At 42.8% G+C, this 20931-nt stretch overlaps 1 protein-coding gene across 4 annotated transcripts in view; it reads left to right on the forward strand.

Moving 5' to 3' along the window:
- Positions 1–20931, forward strand: part of espn (espin) — a 107379-nt gene that overhangs the window by 81791 nt on the left and 4657 nt on the right. For 3 of the 4 annotated variants that reach the window (XM_029719800.1, XM_029719799.1, XM_029719801.1), the window contains exon 11: positions 9499–9861. In XM_029719800.1, the coding sequence (XP_029575660.1) occupies positions 9499–9861 (363 nt within the window). Of the gene's footprint in view, positions 1–1269; positions 1324–1585; positions 1640–1949; positions 2929–9498; positions 9862–20931 lie in introns of those variants that run through there. The other variant, XM_029719802.1, reaches the window with a different exon arrangement.

Consider the following 20931-nt stretch of genomic DNA (forward strand, 5'->3'; position numbering starts at 1 on the left):
ACACTACATTAATTACTATAGTATATACCTCCGTTTCCTTTTACTACAGTATTTATACTATAGTTAACTGTAAATACTACAGTAAATACTGTAGTATAGGATCCCAGATTGAGTGCACACTGTCGATTGACCCGTGAAACCTCATTGATGTGACTAGACACACTCTGCAACATGAGACCCGCTCGCATTTCACATGATCAACATACACTGTGTGTGTACTGTACAGTGTGACCATTGTCCCTTTGAGACTAACCAGACAGTGACCTCAGCCATTTGCACATATCACAATATGATCATTTAACACATGGTCAAATGATGACTCACTGATGGCTGGACAAACATGTCACTGGATGGTGGCTTTTATTGCTGCTGACTGCACTCTGCTACTGTGGAGAAGAATTGAGGAAGTCTAAAGCTCTGTGACCTGACTCGAGCCATTGTTCTCCTCCTGGTAGCAGAGCTGGCCTGGCCTCCACCCCCATGCTTGGTTGCATAACACAGAGTCAGCCCAAAGCGTCCACTCAGCGAACACAATAAGCAATTCAATACTAGTGGCGCTCTGTGTGGGCGTTGTCTTGTCTTCTTAATTGCCGTGTGACACATCAAAGCAACGTGTTAGGTTCTCCAGTTATTCTATAGGCACTCTGGCTCATTTCAAATACACTCCCCTACGTATTTATTTGGACAGTGAAGCTAAAATGTTTTATTTGGCTCTATACTCCAGCATTTTGGATTTGAGATCAAATATTTTTTTGAGTAGACAGTACAGAATGTCACCTTTTTTATTTTAGGGTATTTTCATACATACAGTACTTGCCAAATATATTGGCACCCTTTCACTTTTCCTAAATAATTCTCTATTTCTTCTAAAATAAGTTGAAATGTAAAAACACTTTAGTTCCTTGTTATTAGATTTGAAACATTTTCAACAATATTTTTGTAAACTTAAAGGGAAATTTCACTGCTGCTCTATTTCACCATATGTCCATTTAATATGTTATTAACATACCATGTGTGTCATAAAAATTGCAACACGCAAATACGAGCGTTTCTGCATCTCACTGGTGTTAACAGACCGTCTACATGTTCTGGTTGTAAGCAAACCACAATATCCAGAATTCATAGCGATTTCAGGACATGCAGAAATATCAAAATGTCTGTGTTTGTAGTTAGCACTTCCAGCCAGAGGATTTCGAAACGGATGGGGTTGCCAGGTGGTCGAAAGTTAAAGTGACGCTATTCCATTGATTTTCCCCTTTCACTTCAAAGAGGAAGGCATGCGATCAGCAAACATCAGTGCAGCAGAAAATAAGTCAAGCGGAGGTAAAGGTAGCTAATGTTACCTAGCGAATTACATTTGTTTTCTAAATCAAAATCTATCTAGCTAGCTTTCATAATACACTGGCTAAACATTCCAAAGCAAGTCAATGTAAATAGCCAGCTGTTATCTGGCGACGTGATTTGAAACGTTGCGATGTGAGCCTCATTAGGTTAATTTCGCTAGCTACGGCCTACCGGACTGTATTTAACCGTTAACTAGCTAGCGATCTAACTACCACAGAGGCTAACGTGATTATGTGTTTAGAGTCCGATCCCATCTGCAGCAGCATCAACATCAAGCTCATCACCAGGAACTATAGTAAGTCACCTTTGTTAAATATTTCCATGACTCCATGATGAGCAAATACATATACTGGAGCTAGGCATAAACATGTTCTGTGTCTTGTTGTCATGGAAGCTACAACTTCTACTGTAGTTTTCTCTATATTATGGCGGCTTAGTTGATCGTTAATGTTTGAAAATGGAAGAGGAGATATTAGGTGTGTGTGACTGACTGGTGTCGGGGGTGAAGGTTAATATGCATGATCTATTGACATAAGGGGTGTGGGTATTGATGGGGACAAAGTAGTAAAATGTTGGCTAATCACTGACTACTGTGTGTCCTACAGACTAATCCTGCTGCTGATGACGATGAACTTAACACCAGCTTTAGTAGTACAGAGCCCGTAGACCCATTGGATGAACGCTTTCAGCCGGGAACAAGCTCAACATCATCTGACTTGGAAACAAGCCAGGACGGCCAAAGGCATTTATGAAAGCACAAATACCCTCTTGAGAAAACAAAATCACCAATACACTAAACTGTCTACAAGCCAAGTGCTCCTCAAACTTGTCACACCCTAGTCAGTTCTTTGGCATGGGGAGAGGGGCTGTTAGTGTACCCTTCTAGCCTATTCACTCCATTGTTGGCAGTGCTTGTCTACTCAACAGCACAACTGTAGGTGCTCATACACAACAATACACAACTAGACTGTCTACATGTCAAGCCCCCCTCAAACTTTTCACATCTGTTAGCAGCCCATCTCAAAGCCCCATTATTGACTCTGAGTGTAACAAAACACATACCAGTCTACGGTTCCATATTGTGTTTACAGATTAACATGGTTTATTTTATGATTATACATCCTCATGATCAGTCGTCATGTCTTTCCAGGATACTTACAGTACAAACAATTATTCTACAAGAGGTCAAAGAAGTGGGTGGTGAAGAAAGTGCACAAGCCCAGAACCCACCACTTCAGGGAGACACTTGTCCACCTGGTTGTGGAGTACAGAAAATAACAGACTGTTGTCTACAAGAAGCCAGACTCACAGCTCCCCAAACCCTGCTAACATTGCCACAGCGCCAAAGCCTGCTAAACCAGCTGACATTACCCAACAGTAGAGGAGGTGCACCAGCTGAAGAACATTCTGGAACCTGCCTGGAACATTCAACCAACACCCATATTCAGTTAGACTGATGTTTTAGTATAATATAGAATACCTAATATGCTCACAACTGCATTGTGGTATAGATATTGCTGCCTCAAACGTTCGTACACACCTACTCATTTTCTACATTGTAGAATAATTGTGAAGACATCAAAACTATGAAATAACACATATGGAATCATGTAGTAACCAAAAAAAGTGTTAAAAAAAATCCTAATATATTTTATATTTGAGATTCTTCAAAGTAGCCACTCTTTGCCTTGATGACAGTTTTGCACTCTTGGCATTCTCTCAACCAGCTTCATGAGGTAGTCACCTGGAATGCATTTCTATTAACAGGTGTGCCTTGTTAAAAGTTCATTTTATGGAATTTCTTTGTTAATGTGTTTGAGACAATCAGTTGTGTTGTGACAAGGTAGGGGTGGTATACAGAAGATAGCCCTATTTGGTAAAAGACCAAGTCCATATGGCAAAGAACAGCTGAAATAAGCAAAGAGAAACGACAGTCCATCATTACTTTAAGACATGAAGGTCAGTCAATCTGGAAAATGTCAAGAACTTTGAACGTTTCTTCAAGTGCAGTTGCAAAAACCTTCAAGCGCTATGATGAAACTGGCTCTCATAAGGAAAGGAAGGAAGACCCAGAGCTACCTCTGCTGCAGTGGATAAGTTCATTAGAGTTACCAGCCTCAGAAATTGCAGCCCAAATAAATGCTTCCCAGAGTTCAAGTAACAGACACATCTCAACATCAACTGTTCAGAGGAGACTGCATGAATCAGGCCTTCGTGGTCAAATTGCTGCAAAGAAACCAGTACTAAAGGACACCAATAAGAAGAAGATACTTGTTTGGGCCAAGAAACACGAACAATGGACATTAGACCGATGGAGATCTGTCCTTTGGTCTAATGAGTCCAGATTTGCGATTTTTGGTTCCAGCCTCTGTCTTTGTGAGATGAGTAGGTGAACGGATAATCTCTGCATGTGTGGTTCCAACCGTGAAGCATGGAGGAGGTGTGGTGGTGCTTTGCTGGTGATAGTCTGTGATTTATTTAGAATTCAAGGCACACTTAACCAGCATGGCTACCACAGCATTTTGCAGCGATATGTCATTCCATCTGGTTTGCTCTTAGTGGGACTATCATTTGTTTTTCAACAGGACAATGACCCAACACACTTTCAGGCTGTGTAAGGGCTATTAGACCAAGAAGGAGAGCTGCATCAGATGACCTGGCCTTCACAATCACCCGACCCAACTGAGATGGTTTGGGATGAGTTGGACCGCAGAGTGAAGGAAAAGCAGCCAACAAGTGCTCAGCATATGTGGGAACTCCTTTAAGACTGTTGGAAAAGCATTCCTCATGAAGCTGGTTAAGAGAATGCAAAGCTGTCAAGGCAAAGGGTGGCTAATTTGAAGAATCTAAAATCTAAAATATTTTGATTTATTTAACACTTTTTTGGTTACATGATTCCATGTGTTATTTCATAGTTTTGATGTTTTGACAATTATTCTACAATGTAGAAAATAGAAAAATAAAGAAAAACCCTTGAATGAGTAGGAGTGTCCAAACTTTTGACTGGAACTGTGTATAATGATGTTTTATATAATATTCTTTACAAGTGTACTGACAGGTGACTAAATGATTCCCGCTGCATCAGAAACCAAGCGTTGACTTCAACTTCTGGTTCAATGCATTGTGATATTCATGAAGTGTGTTTGGATAAACTGGTGTTGTGACGTTGCTATCATTTGTCATGCTGGTATAAAGGATTTGGAGACAGGCGCAGGAATACACAATAGCAGTTTTTGATACACCCAAAACAAACACTACACAAAACACTGGGCTGTACCCAAACAAAAGAGCGAGGGTAAACCTCGTTGAACGACACGGGACGATCTCTGTAAAACACACTATATATAGCACGCAGCATAACAGCTGCACCAACGCATAGGTACTCACACGACCAACGGACATGGGAACAATAACCGACAAAGACAGAGGGCACATATATAACATACTAATCAGGGGAAATGTGAACCAGGTGTGTGTAATCAGACAACACAGTCCTGGGTTGATGATAATGAATCCCGTTCAGTGATGCCTAGAAAGCTGGTGGCGTAGACCTCCGGAACTGGTGAACAGAATGAGGAGCAGTGCCGGGGGGGGTCCATGACATCATTCATGTGTTTGACAGTTATTTGATCAAATCAATTAACTACGTTTAATTATTTTGATGACTAAATTAATCATGTAACAATTCGTGATCTTTTGGCACCATGGGAAAAGTTATTTAACGAGTTACTATCTCCCGACTAAACTCTAAACTCTCTTACATCAGTCACAGTCAATTCATTAATTCTTATTTACCTCATCAGTCTCATTCTGAACGTCGAATAATCCGTTAAATCTGCAGAAACCCTATTCTCCATGATGAATCAGTTTACACAAATTGGCTTAATTATTTATTTACTAACTAATGAAATAATCACACAGAAATACATAAACATGGCCTCCCGAGTGGCGCGGTGGTCTAAGGCACTGCATCGCAATGCTAGCTGTTCCACTAGAGATTCTGGGTTTGAGTCCAGGCTCTGTTGCGACCGGGAGACCCATGGGGCGGCGCACAATTGGCCCATCGTCGTCCGGGTTAGGGGAGGGTTTGGCCGGCAGGGATGTCCTTGTCCCACTGCGCACTAGCGACTCCTGTGGCGGGCCGGTGGCAGTGCACGCTGACACGGTTGCCAGGTGCACGGTGTTTCCTCTGACACATTGGTGTGGCTGGCTTCCGGGTTAAGTGGGCATTGTGTCAAGAAGCAGTGCGGCTTGGTTGGGTTGTGTTTCAGAGGACGCATGGCTCTCGACCTTCGCCTCTCCCGAGTCCGTATGGGAGTTGCAACGATGAGACAAGACTGCAACTACCAATTGGATACCACAAAATTGGGGAGAAAACGGGGGGAAGAAACAAAAAAGAAATTAACAATAGAAATACATAAACACACACACAGGATAGATTATACACTGATTATTAACATGATGCAATGAAAAGTCCCTACTGGACTAACCCGATATGACGGCTTGTTACACAATGAAAGGGGGTGGAAGAAAGTGCAGGAGGAGGAGAGACAAAGGAATTCAACTATCATACATACGGTTGAATAATACGCTCATCGTAAGTATGGATATTTAGCACCCCAACAACTGCTCATTCGTGTTTTTAGAAATGCAAGGTACATATTTACGCTTGTATGTCTTTGTCGTCTCACCCTGTTGAAAACGCCCAATCAGTCTGTGGAGTCAGTCGACAGAAAGTCTCTGTGTAAGTCTCTGGTTGTCCACCAGAGATCACCACGTCTTTTGTAGTCTCAGAGTGTCTGCTATAACTGATCTTCCAGAGGTGTACCACGCCTTGTTCAGCAGTCCTTCTCATTCGCTCTGTTTGTTTAGAATAGATACCCTAGAGATACCTATAGTGGTGAGAGGAAATTGTTCTTTGTTTCTCGTCTTTGGTCGAGGTTCCTAGGCTAACAGTGCATAAACAGCTGCAGACTATATGTCCCTGTGTAGTCTTCGAGAGAGAGTTTCAGAGGGTCTTATCATTTTCTGGTATTGTAGTCTTTAAACCATTTCGTAACGTGTTGAGCTCACTGCACATATACAAGTCTTTAGCTTTAAACCATTTGTGACGTCCAGCTTACCGTCCGTATACTGGTCTAAATGGTTGATTATTCAGGGTACAGCTAAGACTACTGTCCACACCGGCAGCAACCCAGCATGTTTTGGTCTCTAGAGATTCCAATTCTCACCATTTCAAACGTGTGGATGATCCTCACGTTCTCTGGTCTAATGTAAATTTGTTAGGAGTCCTTTTATAAACACTTGGGGGAAAAGGGTGTTCCCTCCTTTTGTCATAATGTCTGTGTCTGTGGTGTGTTTACTGACTGGGTAAAACTTCACATGAAAGACAAGTCTCATTTAGAAGGCTCAAATCACATTTCATCTTCTCACAAATAGTTTCATATTTAATCATATATGTTCCACAGCATTTAGATGTAAATCTGATAACTGGGACAAATACATTTGTAGAGTTACCATTATTTGGTTATACAGTTCTTAATTATATCACAAAACAACAACTTATTTGACATGATTATTGTTTAGAGCCCCACCAACCGTTTCCCACATTATTTACGTTAGAAATATTGTTTCAATGTCCAACCTTTTGATGTTTACAGACAGACATGAAAAACAACAGGTAATCCAGTAGAAAACCATTGAATTCACAAGAGTATAACAAAATCATAAAACAGCAAATTAAAAACATTGACAGGTCAGGGAATCAGCCTCAAAATCCTTCATCAATGATTTAAAAACACCAATCGGGACAAGTTCTTCAAGTTTAAAAGTATTTTGTAAGGCTTTCCAAGCTGATGGCGCAGAGGACATAAAAGCCCTTTTACCAAATTCAGTTTGGACATTTGGAACAGTTAGCATGATAAAGTCCTGTGAATGAAGAGTACCCACCACATTTCTGAAAAATAAAAATGGCCAAATAAAATGGTAGAGTCCCCAAAATGGCTTTCTAAATAAAAGTATACCAGTGACTGAGCCTACGATTGACTAGAGAAGGCCAGCCAACCCTGGTATTTAAAGCGCGGTGGTGTGTGAGGGTTAATTTCTAACACAACCAAAACAAACTGCAAATGCATCCAACAAGTTTGTAGAATTACAAGCAAGCTTGATGTGGTCATTGCGTACTAGGAATATGAAACTTTTGAGTACTTTAATACTAAGTGATTTTTTCCAAATACTTATGATACCTTCAAATGGGGGGATTAGATACATAAAGTGCTTTCATTTCTAAACGGTAAAACATATGTATGAAAATACCCTCAAATAAAAAGTGACATTCTGTACTGTCGCCTCATATAAAACATGTGATCTCAAATCCAAAATGCTGGAGTATAGAGCCAAATTAAATGTTTTAATTTCACTGTCCAAATAAATACAGTGCCTTCGGAAAGTATTCAGACCCCTTGATTTTTTCAAAATGTTGTTACGTTACAGCCTTATTCCAAAATGTAATAGTTTTTTTACCTCATCAATCTACACACAATACCCCATAATGACAAAGCAAAAACAGTTTTTTAGAAATGTTTGGTCATTTATATATATATATATATATAAAAAACTATCACATTTACATAAGTATTCAGACCCTTTACTCAGTACTTTGTTGAAGCACCTTTGGCAGCAATTACAGCATCGAGTCTTCCTGGGTATGACGCTACAAGCTTGGCACACCTGTATTTGGGGAGTTTCTCCCATTCTTCTCTGCAGATCCTCTCAAGCTCTGTCAGGTTGGATGGGGAGCATTGCTGCACAGCTATTTTCAGGTCTCTCCAGAGTTATTCGATCGGGTTCAATTCCAGGCTTTGGCTGGGCCACTCAAGGACATTCAGAGACTTTTCCCAAAGTCACTCCTGCGTTGTCTTGGCTGTGTGCTTAGGGTCATTGTCCTGTTGGAAGGTGAACCTTCAGCCCAGTCTGAGGTCCTGAGTGCTCTGGAGCAGGTTTTCATCAAGGATCTCTCTGTACTTTGCTCTGTTCATCTTTGCCTCGATCCTGACTAGTCTCCCAGTCCCTGCCACTGAAAAACATCCCCACAGCATGATGCTGCCACCACCATGCTTCACTGTAGGGATGGTCCCAGGTTTCCTCCAGATGTGACGCTTGGCATTCAGGCCAAAGAGTTAAATCTTGGTTTCATCAGACCAGAGAATCTTGTTCCTCATGGTCTGGGAGTCTTTAGGTACCTTTTGGCAAACTCCAAGCGGGCTGTCATGTGCCTTTACTGAGGAGTGGCTTCCGTCTGGCCACTCTACCATAAAGGCCTGATTGGTGGAGTGCTGCAGAGATGGTTGTCCTTCTGGAAGATTCTCCCATCTCCACAGAAGAACTTTAGAGCTCTGTCAAAGTGACCATCGGGTTCTTGGTCACCTCCCTGACCAAGGCCCTTCTCCCCCGATTTCTCAGTTTGGTCGGGCGGCCAGCTCTAGGAAGAGTTTTGGTGGTTCCAAACTTCCATTTAAGAATGATGGAGGCCCCTGTGTTTTTGGGGAACTTCAATGCTGCAGATTTCTTTGGGTACCCTTTGCCAGATCTGTGCTTCGACAGAATCCTGTCTCTACGGACAATTCCTTCTACCTCATGGCTTGGTTTTTGCTCTGTCATGCACTGTCAGCTGTGGGACCTTATATAGACAGGTGTGTGCCTTTCCAAATCATGTCCAATCACTTGAATTTACCACAGGTGGCCTCCAATCAAGTTGTAGAAACATCTCAAGGATGATCAATGGAAACAGGATGCACCTGAGCTCAATTTCGAGTCTCATAGCAAAGGGTCTGATTACTTATGTAAATAATGTATTTTTTAAATGTATTTTTATTTGCAAAAAGATCTAAAGACCTGTTTTTGCTTTTTGTCATTATGGGGTATTGTGTGTAGATTGCTAAGGAAAATGTTTTATTTAATCCATTTTAGAATTAGGCTGTAACCTAACAAAATGTGGAAAAAGTCAAGGGGTCTGAATATGTTCCAAAGGCGCTGTACATAGGCGAGTGTCAATGTTGTAGATTCTATGAAGTGTATGTATATTGCAACTAAGCCCATGTAGTTTAAGCCATGGACAAATTCCAGTTTGACTTTTATACCCCTTTCATCCTCCAGGAAGAGAGCCCTACGTCCCCGCCCCAGACCCGCACGGTCAGCCCGCCATCAGCCAAGCCCATGTCCCCGCCCCCTGCTGCCAGCGCCACTTCGCCACCCACCACCCCCAGCCCGGTTGGCACCGGCACGCCCCGGACCCTCTCCACCTCTCAGAGCAGCGAGCAGCTCCTCAATGGGAATGGCAGCGGAGCAGCGTCGGCATCTAGCCTGATGGGCCAGACCCGGAAGGGTAGCCTGGCGGACGTGGAGGCCCTAGTGCCCACACACGATGAGCAGGGCCGGGCCATCCCCGAGTGGAAGAGGCAGGTGATGGTGCGCAAGCTCCAAGTCAAGATGCAGGAGGAGGAAGAACACAAACGCAAGGTAGGCGTGAATGGAGGGGGTGTGAGAGAAAGATAGAAGTCCAAGTGTGATGAGAAAGATTCACAGTTTCAGCTCTCCTTTTTGTGCTGCTGTCACAGAATTGGTGCTCGGGGGAATACCACGGTCAAACGTGGTTAAAAGGGATTGAAAGCACAAGAAGGATGGCTGAAATGTGGGTTGGTGTGCGATTTTGGTGGGTTGGTTTTGTTTGAACGCATGCTCAAGCCTTTGCTGTGTCTTTTGAAAGAGATTGATATGGCCATCACTGCATGTCAGAATATAGTATATGGATTATATTCCTTAAGGGGGGCTAAATTTGGTTTGAGTAAGAACATTTGTAGTGCTTGTAGTGCTTCTGATGTTTTATGGGTGTTGCAGTATCTCATGGTTGAGTTTATAATCTGAATTCATTGTTCATTTTATAATCTGTTTAGAAGTAGGCAGGTTGTAGTCAGATGGTTTGAGGACTTCTACACGAGCAATCTACTTTCAGTCATTACTTTTAAGTTTTAATATACAGGGCCTTCGGAAAGTATTCAAACTCCTTGACATTTTTCATATTTTGTTACGTTAAAGCCTTATTCTAATGTTTATTTTATTTTTTATTTCCTCTCATCAATCTACACATAATACCCCATAACGACAAAGCAAAAACAGTTTTTTTTAAATGTTTGCAAATGTGTTACAAATAAAAAACGGAAATATTACATATACATTACATATACATAAGTATTCAGACCCTTTACTCAGTACTTTGTTGAAGCGATTACACCCTTGAGTCTTCTTGGGTATGACGCTACAAGCTTGACATACCTGTATTTGGGAAGTTTCTCCCATTCTTCTCTGCAGATCCCCTCAAGCTCTGTCAGGTTGGATGTGGAGCGTTGCTGCACAGCTATTTTCAGGTCTCTCCAGAGCTGTTAGATCGGGATCAAGTCTGGGCTCTGGCTGGGCCACTCAAGGACATTCAGAGAGTTGTCTCCAAGCCACTTCAGCCTTGTCTTGGATGTGTGCTTAGGGTCATTGTCCTGTTGGAAGGTGAACCTTTGCCCCAGTCTGAGGTCCTGAGCGCTCTGGAGCAGGTTTTCATCAAGGATATCGCTGTACTTTGCTCCGTTCATCTTTGCCTCGATCCTGACTAATCTCCCAGTCCCTTCCGCTGAAAAACAACCCCACAGCATGATGCTGCCACCACCATGCTTCACTGTAGGGATGTTGCCAGGTTTTCTCCAGACGTGACGCTTGGCATTCAGGCCAAAGAGTTAAATCTTGGTTTCATCAGACCAATCTTGTCTCTCATGGTCGGTGAGTCTTTAGGTGCCTTTTGGCAAACTCCAAGCGGGCTGTCATGTGCCTTTACTGAGGAGTGGCTTCCGTCTGGCCACTCTACCATAAAGGCCTGATTTGGTGGAGTGCTGCAGAGATGGTTGTCCTTCTACAAGGTTCTCCCATCTCCACAGAGGAACTCTAGAGCTCTGTCAGAGTGATCATCGAGTTCTTGGTCACCTCGCTGACCAAGGCCCTTCTCCCCCGATTGCTCAGTTTGGTCGGGCGGCCAGCTCTAGGAAGAGTTTTGGTGGTTCCAAACTTCTTCCATTTAAGAATGATGGAGGCCACTGTGTTCTTGGGGACCTTCAATGCTGCAGACATTTGTTGGTACCCTTTGCCAGATCTGTGCGGCGACACAATCTTGTCTCGGAGCTCTACGGACAATTCCTTCGACCTCATGGCTTGGTTTTTGCTCTGACATGCACTGTCAACTGTGGGACCTTATATAGCCAGGTGTATGCCTTTCCAAATCATGTCCAATCAATTGAATTTACCAAAGATGGACTTCAGTCAAGTCGTAGAAACATCTCAAGGATGATCAATGGAAACAGGATGCCCATGAGCTCAATTTCGAGTCTCATGCTTATGTAAATAAGGTATTTCTGTTTGTTTTTTTTAAGTCTAAAAACTTGTTTTAGCTTTGTCAATATGGGGTGTTGTGTGTAGATTGCTGAGGACTTCTTTTTATTTAATCCATGTTAGAATAAGGCTGTAACTTAAAAAGTCAAGGGGTCTGAATTCTTTCCGAAGGCATTGTACATGTTTTGTGATTAGATGAACAGCAATCCTTTTCAGAGGTTATGTTTTAAGTCTTGTTATGGGTCAATAAGTTAGTATGTGTAGTCGAAGTCTCTGGTCTGCCTGGCTGCTTGGTACTAGTACCTGTGTGAGCTTGAACATAAATGATTCTTCACAATGGCAGCAGTTTTATCATAATACAATTAAAAACATGAATAATTGATTGACATGTTAGAACTGTGCATGTATTCCCCATGGTGAATGTCCCTAGAGCAGTTTGAGGGGTTCTTTGCTCTTGTCCCTCTTTTAGAACTAACAATACCAGTCAAATGTTTGGACACACCTACTCATTCTAGTTTTTCTTTATTTGTACTATTTTCTACATTGTAGAATAATAGTGAAAACATCACTATGAAATAACACATATAGAATCATGTAGTAGCCAAAAAAGTGTTAAACAAATCAAAATATATTTTATGTTTGAGATTCTTCAAAGTAGCCACCCTTTGCCTTGATGACAGCTTTGCACGCTCTTGGCATTCTCTCAACCATCTCCTTGAGGTAGTCACCTGGAATGCATTTCAATTAACAGGTGTGGCTGTTGTTGTTAAAAGTTTATTTGTGGAATTGATTTCCTTCTTAATGCGTTTGAGCCAGTCAGTTGTGTTGTGACAAGGTAGGGGAGGTATACAGAAGATAGCCCTATTTGGTAAAAGAACAAGTCCATATTATGGCAAGAATAGCTCAAAGTAAGCAAAGAAAAACGACAGCCCACCAAGACATGAAGGTCAGTCAATCTGGAAAATTTCAAGAACTTTTAAAGTTTCTTCAAGTGCAGTCGCAAAAACCTTCAAGCGCTATGATGAAACTGGGTCTCATGAGGACTGCTACAGGAAAGGAAGACCCAGAGTTACCTCTGCTGCAGAGGATAAGTTACCAGCCTCAGAAATTGCAGCCCAAATAAATGCTTCATAAAGTTCAAGTAACAGACACATCTCAACATCAACTGTTCAGAGGAGACTGCCTGAATCAGGCTTTCTTGGTCGAATTGCTGCAAAGAAACCAGTACTAAAGGACACCAATAATAAGAAGAGACTTGCTTGGACCAAGAAACACGAGCAATGGACATTAGACCGGTGGAAATCTGTCCTTTTGGTCTGACGAGTCCAAATTTGAGATTTTTGGTTACAACCGCTGTGTCTTTGTGAGGCGCAGAGTAGGTGAACGGATGATCTCTGCATGTGTGGTTCCCACCATGAATGGAGGAGGTGTGATGGTGCTTTGCTAATGACACTGTGATTTATTTAGAATTCAAGGCATTCTTAACCAGCATGGCTACCACAGCATTCTGCAGCGATACGCCATCCCATCTGGTTTGCTCTTAGTGGGACTAGCATTTGTTTTTCAACAGGACAATGACCCAAAACACCTCAAGGCTGTGTAAGGGCTATTTGATCAAGAAGGAGAGGGATGGAGTGCCGTATCAGATGACTTGGCCTCCACAATCACCCAACCTCAACCCAATTGAGATGGTTTGGGATGAGTTGGATCGCAGAGTGAAGTCAAGACTGTTGGAAAAGCATTCCTTATGAAGCTGGTTGAGAGAATGCCAAGAGTGTGCAAAGCTGTCATCAAGGCATAGGTTGGCTCCTTTGAAGAATCTAAAATATATTTTGATTTGTTGAACACTTTTTTGGTTACTACATGATTCCATATGTGTTATTTCATAGTTTTGATGTCTTCACTATTATTCTACAATGTAGAAAATAGTCAAAATAAAGAAATACCCTTGAATGAGTAGGTGTGTCCAAACATTTGACTGGCACTGTAGGTGTTTGTTCATTTATATAATCTATATTTTATTTAAACATATCACTATCAGATTGCTTTGTTTTGACTGGAACGTTAAATATGATTTCAGATACTTAAGTCAGTTCCTGTTCCATGCAAGATGGTGGGCGTTGACTACTGTACTAATATAGTGACAGATTGAGTTCATGGTTCACAACAAATGCATGCATTTTTTTATTTTACTTGACTTTTGTGCTGAACCCAGGCCCTGCAGAGTGTGGTGAAATGGATACTTACAGGCTACGGTGCCCATTCCAGTTCTAGCCCGTTTAAAAGCCTGACATGCAGTAGGATCTGGCTGATGGCTTCACAGTGTGGCTAGTACTCGGAGATGGAGCAGTGCAGCTCTAAGTCGTTACATGCTGATTCAGTGGTGTGATGCAAGGCCTATTCACACTAGCTCCATGTCCATCCATACACTCCACGTTATCTACTTCTTTGAGGATGCTTCTCTGGGTTTCTTTTTTGCTATGGATAAGCCTATTAAAACTCCTATAAAACCAATAGGGATTTATAAAACAACCCTGTTCACACACAATTATAATGAAATACTAACTAGGAGTATAATTAATTTGCCCCAGTGATCAAAACAGAAAGGGAACTTTTTTCATCATGACATAAAACTTGAACATTCTATTTCAAGGTCTGCTTATAAACTGCTTATAACCATTAATTGCATATTTTGTTAACCAGATACATGCATAAGCCTAATCCTCTCCATCATTATTTATTTATACATATACAAATGATATTGAATGATTTACAAACGTTATAATAGTATATAATAAACTATTAAATAATGAATTATAAGCAGTTTAAAAGCAGACCTCCAAATAAAGTGAACCCATACACCCAACCATATTCAGCCAGCAGTTGTGCGCAGAGGATTTTTCCACCCTGCTTTCATAAAGGAGTAGCCTGTGCCCTGACTCTCAGCTAATCTAGGAGTTATGAAGCTTGTACTGAGGCAGTGCCATTGCACCACTAAATCCATGTAAATCCTGTGTGACGAGGAAGTATGAACATGCGCCGTGTGTTAACAGTACACCAGGAAGTGCAAGCTGAAGGAACTTCCCCCTTCCCCCCTCTTTTCTGTTGTTCTTTGCTGTCCCTTGAACTCTAATCTAGTTTGCGGCCTGTGGACACTACCAGCCTCAGGAGTGGCACTACTCTCATGTCCACAATGCCATCCTGGGCCCCTTTGGAGAGCTGATGATGGAGGATGACCTCATCCGCATTGAGAAGCAAATCGAGAACCTGCAGGTCATGCACAAGGTGACGGAGGTGGAAAAGGAACTGGAAGAGTTGGAGCGAGAGCTTCAACAACTTCTTCCCGTGTCTGCCGCCCTCAACCAGGAGCACTTCTACATCAACCCCAAGCAAGTTCACGGGCAAGCGGAAGATCTACCAGCCTGGTGCAGCAAAATCTCAACGCTGCTCAAGAGCATGGCTATTCTCCTGGCCACCCTGGGAGGCAAGACGATAGACATCTTGGATTTGATATCTCCCGGATATGCTCAGGAGGAAGGGAGTAACAATAGGATGGGCCAGATGACCCCAGCAGGGTCCATTGCCACTGGGGTCATCGGACGATCCCAGTCGTTCTCCACTAGGGAGGAGGTGGAGAAGGAGATCAAGCAGTGTGGCGTCTCTGTGAAGAACCTGAAGGCCAACTATGAGATTCAAAACCAGTTCCAGTTTGCTGACGACAAAACGAACCGGGTGTACAAGCGCAAGAGGTCCCTCCCTGTGGTGAGCGAGTCCAGTTATCGCCCCGAGCCGATTCAGGAGGATGAGGTCCCATGTTCCCCTGCAGAGGGTCTCCAGTCCCCTAACAATGGAGACCTTTCTCCAGTCCAGGAATCTCTGCCGCTGGTGGAGGAACCTCTAATCATGCCATCTCATGCTCCTCTTACATACCAGTCTTCTGATGTGATCCCTCAGTCTGATCAGTTCAACCAGGTTCTGTCTACAGACCCTATACTGAACCACGAGCAGCTGACCCGGAGCCTGGAGGTGCAGACGGACATGAGCTACGTCCAAGAGTGCATTGAGATGAGGAAGGAACGCATCGTCTTCTTGTTCCTGGAACACTGGAGAAAGTACACCCTCTCAGAGTCCTACAGGCCAAAGTACACAGGCAAACAGGGAAGTCTAAGGGTGGGTCTGGATGACTATAACCGGTTCACCGCTGATCTGGAAGGAGACACACCGAGTGAGGATGACAAAACACTCCTATTCATGAAGTCCAGGCAAGTGGTAGGGAACCTGATTGGCCACTGGAGGACCATCATGAGCCAGGTGCCCACTCGCCAGATCCGCCGGCTCAGTCGGGCCCAGATGATCTACTGGCCGGAGCATTTCCTGCCACACGTTAATGGAGCACCGGTCAGCTACGAGACCCTGACCCTAGACCTCTTCATGCTGGGCTACTTCCAACTCCTAGAGATGAGCATGTCGCGCAGCGAGCGGAAGTTCCGCCACCTACTGTGCTACGAGATGTTCGACCGCCTCGGAAGCTATAGCTGGGAGCTGATTCGCCAGTTCCACCGTGAGGTCATGGAGGAGATTGAGCAAGGGAAGCGGGACTGGGCGGACAGCTTTGAAGACATTAAGCAAAAATACTTTGGTGATTCTGCGGACGGGGGAGGAATGATGACCGCCTCGCTACTTTCAATTGCTCCTGAGGTGTCGGTAGTGCCAGTCCAGGAGCCGTTGCCTGCCCCAGAACCAAACATGTATTTGCCTTCGAATGCTGTACAGGATAGTGTCCAGCTAACTGCTCAGGACTGCATTGACCATGCAGAGCAGAGTGCAGTGAAGGACACTGTGGAGGACACTGTTCAGGCAGATGTGAACACTTCTGAGCCGAGTCCAACGAATGGGCCTATTCAGGATGCCGTGAAGCCTGAAAGTGTAGCACAAGAGAGTGTTCCAAAAGACACAGTTCAGACTTCTGTGCAGGATTCAGCGCAGACAATTGGGCAGGATACTGTTCAGGAGGCTTTGCAAGACTCAGTAGACCAGGTTGTGACAACTGAGACCACAGTACAGAGTGTAGGGAAGTGTGTGACGCAGGACATTGCACCTGCTCCACTTCAAGTCACCATAGTCACACCCGTATATGAACCTCCACACAGAGAAGAGCCCATTGAAGACTCAATCAAACTGATCTACGAACTGAAAGAGTTCAGCAATGAGGAGATCAGCAGATACATTGAGCGCAGCTTTGCCTTCTGGAAGGAAAAGGAAGCTGAACTGTTTGATATCTGACCATCAGAGATAAGCAGAAGATATGTGGAATAGTCTTTACACAAAAGTGTTAGGCTAAACATGCTTGGACAAAGCAGGCAACAAAGCCACGAGGGAAAGTGTCAAGGAAACTAACCTCCTATGTGGAACATGCTAGGGAGAGAGCTAATCTGTGTTTTAGCCTTGCGGCCTCAGATAACACAAGGAACTGTGACATGGTTTCAGTAAGGAAAGGAGCATCCAGCCTGTGATTGGATGTCCGGCAGTCAAATCACTTTGTCTTGTCAACCACTGATATGCAAAAAACTATCAGATGTAATGATACAGTAGAAGAGGGAGTGCTCTAAATGTGCTACCAGCAATGACTCCCTGAATTCTAATTAGTCTTTGGAACAAATCTTTTTTATTAAAGTTTCTTATCTGTTATTGGTTTGCTAGAGTAGTTTTTTGATATCCAAAGACAGGCCCTAAAGTTGGAGAATGTAGTGTATGAGGTGGTTTTTCAAATGTAATATAACATGTTATACTTAAGCAAGTCCATTTGGACATAATGCAACCTACTGTATGTAACATAATTTGATCAAACAGGAATAATGTCGTTTTTTTATGTCATAATGTAGAGAAGAGTTGGGCAAGGTGCCCCCTGACCCCCCCCCCCCCCCCCCCCCCCCCCCCAAGAAACCGCACCCTTGGCATGCTCGAGTGTCATTCTAATGATATTTATACTAGTGCATTTTTAGGGTGTATGCTGTTTCGCCTTTATTAGTTATTAGTTAAACTTCTACATGAGATACACTATGCTATCATTAAGCAGACACACATACAGTAGGTTGGCCTCATTATATAGAGTTGACAAATATTCCCTTAAAACTCTACAGTTACAATTGACTATCAAGCTCTATTCTTGCATATACAATTATTGATTATGAATAATAGCTTCATATTCAAGAATTATGATCACTTTAGCTTCTACAAATTGATAACCAGATCAGGGCCATATATTCCTTGTCCTCAAGTTTCACACATAATGCTTGACGCACTAGTTGTTGCATGAGCTCAAAGGCAAGGAAAGTACAGTAGGTCTCCAGTGTTAGGTTTAAGTGTTCCTCAACGGCTCACATGCTATCTTTTTACCCCAGCCTGTGACCTTATCGGGATGTATACATTGCACACCTTTCAGTGAGGAGCATGTTGATGATAGCAGGGTTTGTATGAATTATGCTTTTGTTGCGGTATTGTTTTGCATCAACACTTTCACATGCTGATATACCAGCAAACGATTTGGTCAGCCGATTTAATTTTCATTCTTAAATCCTTCAGATTGCTGATGATTCATTGGGTAGAGTAAGAATATATACAGTATATCTTCACACTTTTATGTAGATATTACAGTTTATACTTTTTGATGATTTATTATTCAAACTGTTTTGCATTTAGATGTGTGTTTCTGGAAAAACAAATCTCATTTGTTACATAATTAGTTCCTATCAATAAAGTTTGAGTAAGTAAGTTTTTGTTTGATTTGTTTGACATTTGTATGCTTTGTTTAGGAGCAGGTCAAAGTCAGATTCATGAGGTGACAAGAAGCTGACCACTTCAGTGGGGTGCAATATTCCAAACGTTCCAAATTGAAATGTAATGTGCAGAGCGGCTATAATTCAGTTTTTTTTACATGACAAAGGACCATGTATTTTCTACACAAAACATATCTATCTGATCGATGTGTAGCACCTACATGTAGCACCCTCCTTAATTACCCCCAGACATTTACGTGCTTTTGTCATTAACGATCAACGGTCTAATCTTTCTGCCTGAAACATAAAACGTACTTTTCAAGAATCCCCTGTAGAGCCTGTTCATGATTGGTTCTCTACTGCCTTTTAAAAGGTCATGCAAAGCTCCCCGTTCCCAGTTAGCCTAGTATCATTTGATCCGTGCAATGAGCCTAAATTGAGTAAGAGTATAGTGCGCTTAAAAAACAAATTGTGCTTCCTTTCGCCATACTGGAGTACTACACCAGTATGCACAACAAGGGAGCAAGTCGATGTGGGTATTTCTACATTCGTCAACCAACATTTATTCCTCTACTGCGACAGACAGCCATGGCAGCAAAGACACATTTTGTCATAGCGTTTTCTCTTCATCCAGATTAAATTCCGCCCCCCTGGGCTAGTAACCCTCTTACTGTCACCTGCTGTCATGCTAGTGAGAGGTGGCTTATACTGAAGCCACAAGGAGGTTACTCCTTACAGGGGACGACTTCTGATCTACTTTAAGCCAATCAATCCGAGGTGGGAGGCACTCTTGTCTCGTGGTAACCATAGCAATAGGTCTATACATAGATTTGAGTACAGGATGGAGTCAAGATTGTAGACTGGAGACATGGTTGAGATTGAGGGTAGATGTCCGGAAACCCAACAGACTATTATCTAAGGCAATTTATAAACGCAAACACCGGCACCCCAGCCAAATATTGATTATTAATTTGAACAGAATGATTGTCAATTTACACAGAACAAAAATCTAAACGCAACATGAGGTGATGGCAGCGGATTAATGGCATGATAATGGGCCTTGGGATCTCGTCACGGTATCTCTGTGCATTCAAATTGCCATCGATAAAATGCAATTGTGTTCGTTGTATGTAGCTTATGCCTGCCCATACCATAACCCCACCATGGGGCACTCTGTTCACAACATTGACATCTGCAAACTTATCACCGACGTGACGCCGTACATGCTGTCTGACATCTGCCCGGTAGAATTGAAACCGGGATTTATCCATGAAGAGCACACTTCTCCAGCGTGCCAGTGGCAATCGAAGGTAAGCATTGGCCCACTGAAGTCTGTTACGACGCCGAACTACAGTCAGGCCAAGACCCTGGTGAGGAAGACGAGCACGCATATGAGCGTCACTGAGACTGTTTCTGATAGTTTGTGCAGAAATTCTTTGGTTGTGCAAACTCAGTTTCATCAGCTGTCCAGGTGGCTGGTCTCAGACGATCCCCGCAGGTGAATAATCCGGATGTGGAGGTCCTGGGCTGGCATGGTTACACGTTGTCTGCAGTTGTGAGGCCGGTTGGACGTACTGCCAAATTCTATAAAACGACAATGGAGTTTGTAGTAGAGAAATGAACATTCAATTCTCTGGCAACAGCTCTGGTGGATATTTCTGCAGTCAGCATGCAAATTGCACACTCCCTCAAAGCTTGAGACATCTGTGGCATTGTGTTGTGTGACAAAACTGCACATTTTATAGTGTTCTTTTATTGTCCCCAGCACAAGGTGCACATGTGTAATGAGCATGATGTTTAATCAGCTTCATGATATGCCACACCTGTCAGGTGGATGGATTATCTTGGCAAAGGAGAAATGCTCACTAACAGGGATGTAAACAAATTTGTGCACAAAATTGGAGAGAAATAAGCTATTTGTGCATATGGAACGTTTCTGGGATCTGTTATTTCAGCTCATGAAACAGGGGACCAACACTTTACATGTTGAGTTTATATTGTGCCTGTCGTTTTTCCCCGCTAACGTTACGAGTAACTTCATCCATTCGCCAACTGTTGCTTTTATTATAATTATTTTTAAAACAGTTTAACAATTTTGATGACCGTTGCAAGTTAAATATGACAATATATAATTTTTACGTAATTAGAGGAATTTCCTTGCATCCCCTAAACAGCAATAGTTGTTGTTACTCCTCGAGGTATGCATGTTTGAATGGATGCAAGCCGATATTGCGCGCTGAACGCCTATTCTGATGTATATCCAACCAATTAGTATCCAACCATGTCAATCTAGAATGGATGCGCTCCTGTTGTATTGGTAACATTAAACTGGCTTTGTCTCACTTTCCTTGCATGTCTATCAAATGACCCCCCCCCCCCTCCAATG

Source organism: Salmo trutta, chromosome 28 (genome assembly GCF_901001165.1).
Source record: "Salmo trutta chromosome 28, fSalTru1.1, whole genome shotgun sequence".
Lineage (NCBI taxonomy): Eukaryota > Metazoa > Chordata > Actinopteri > Salmoniformes > Salmonidae > Salmo > Salmo trutta.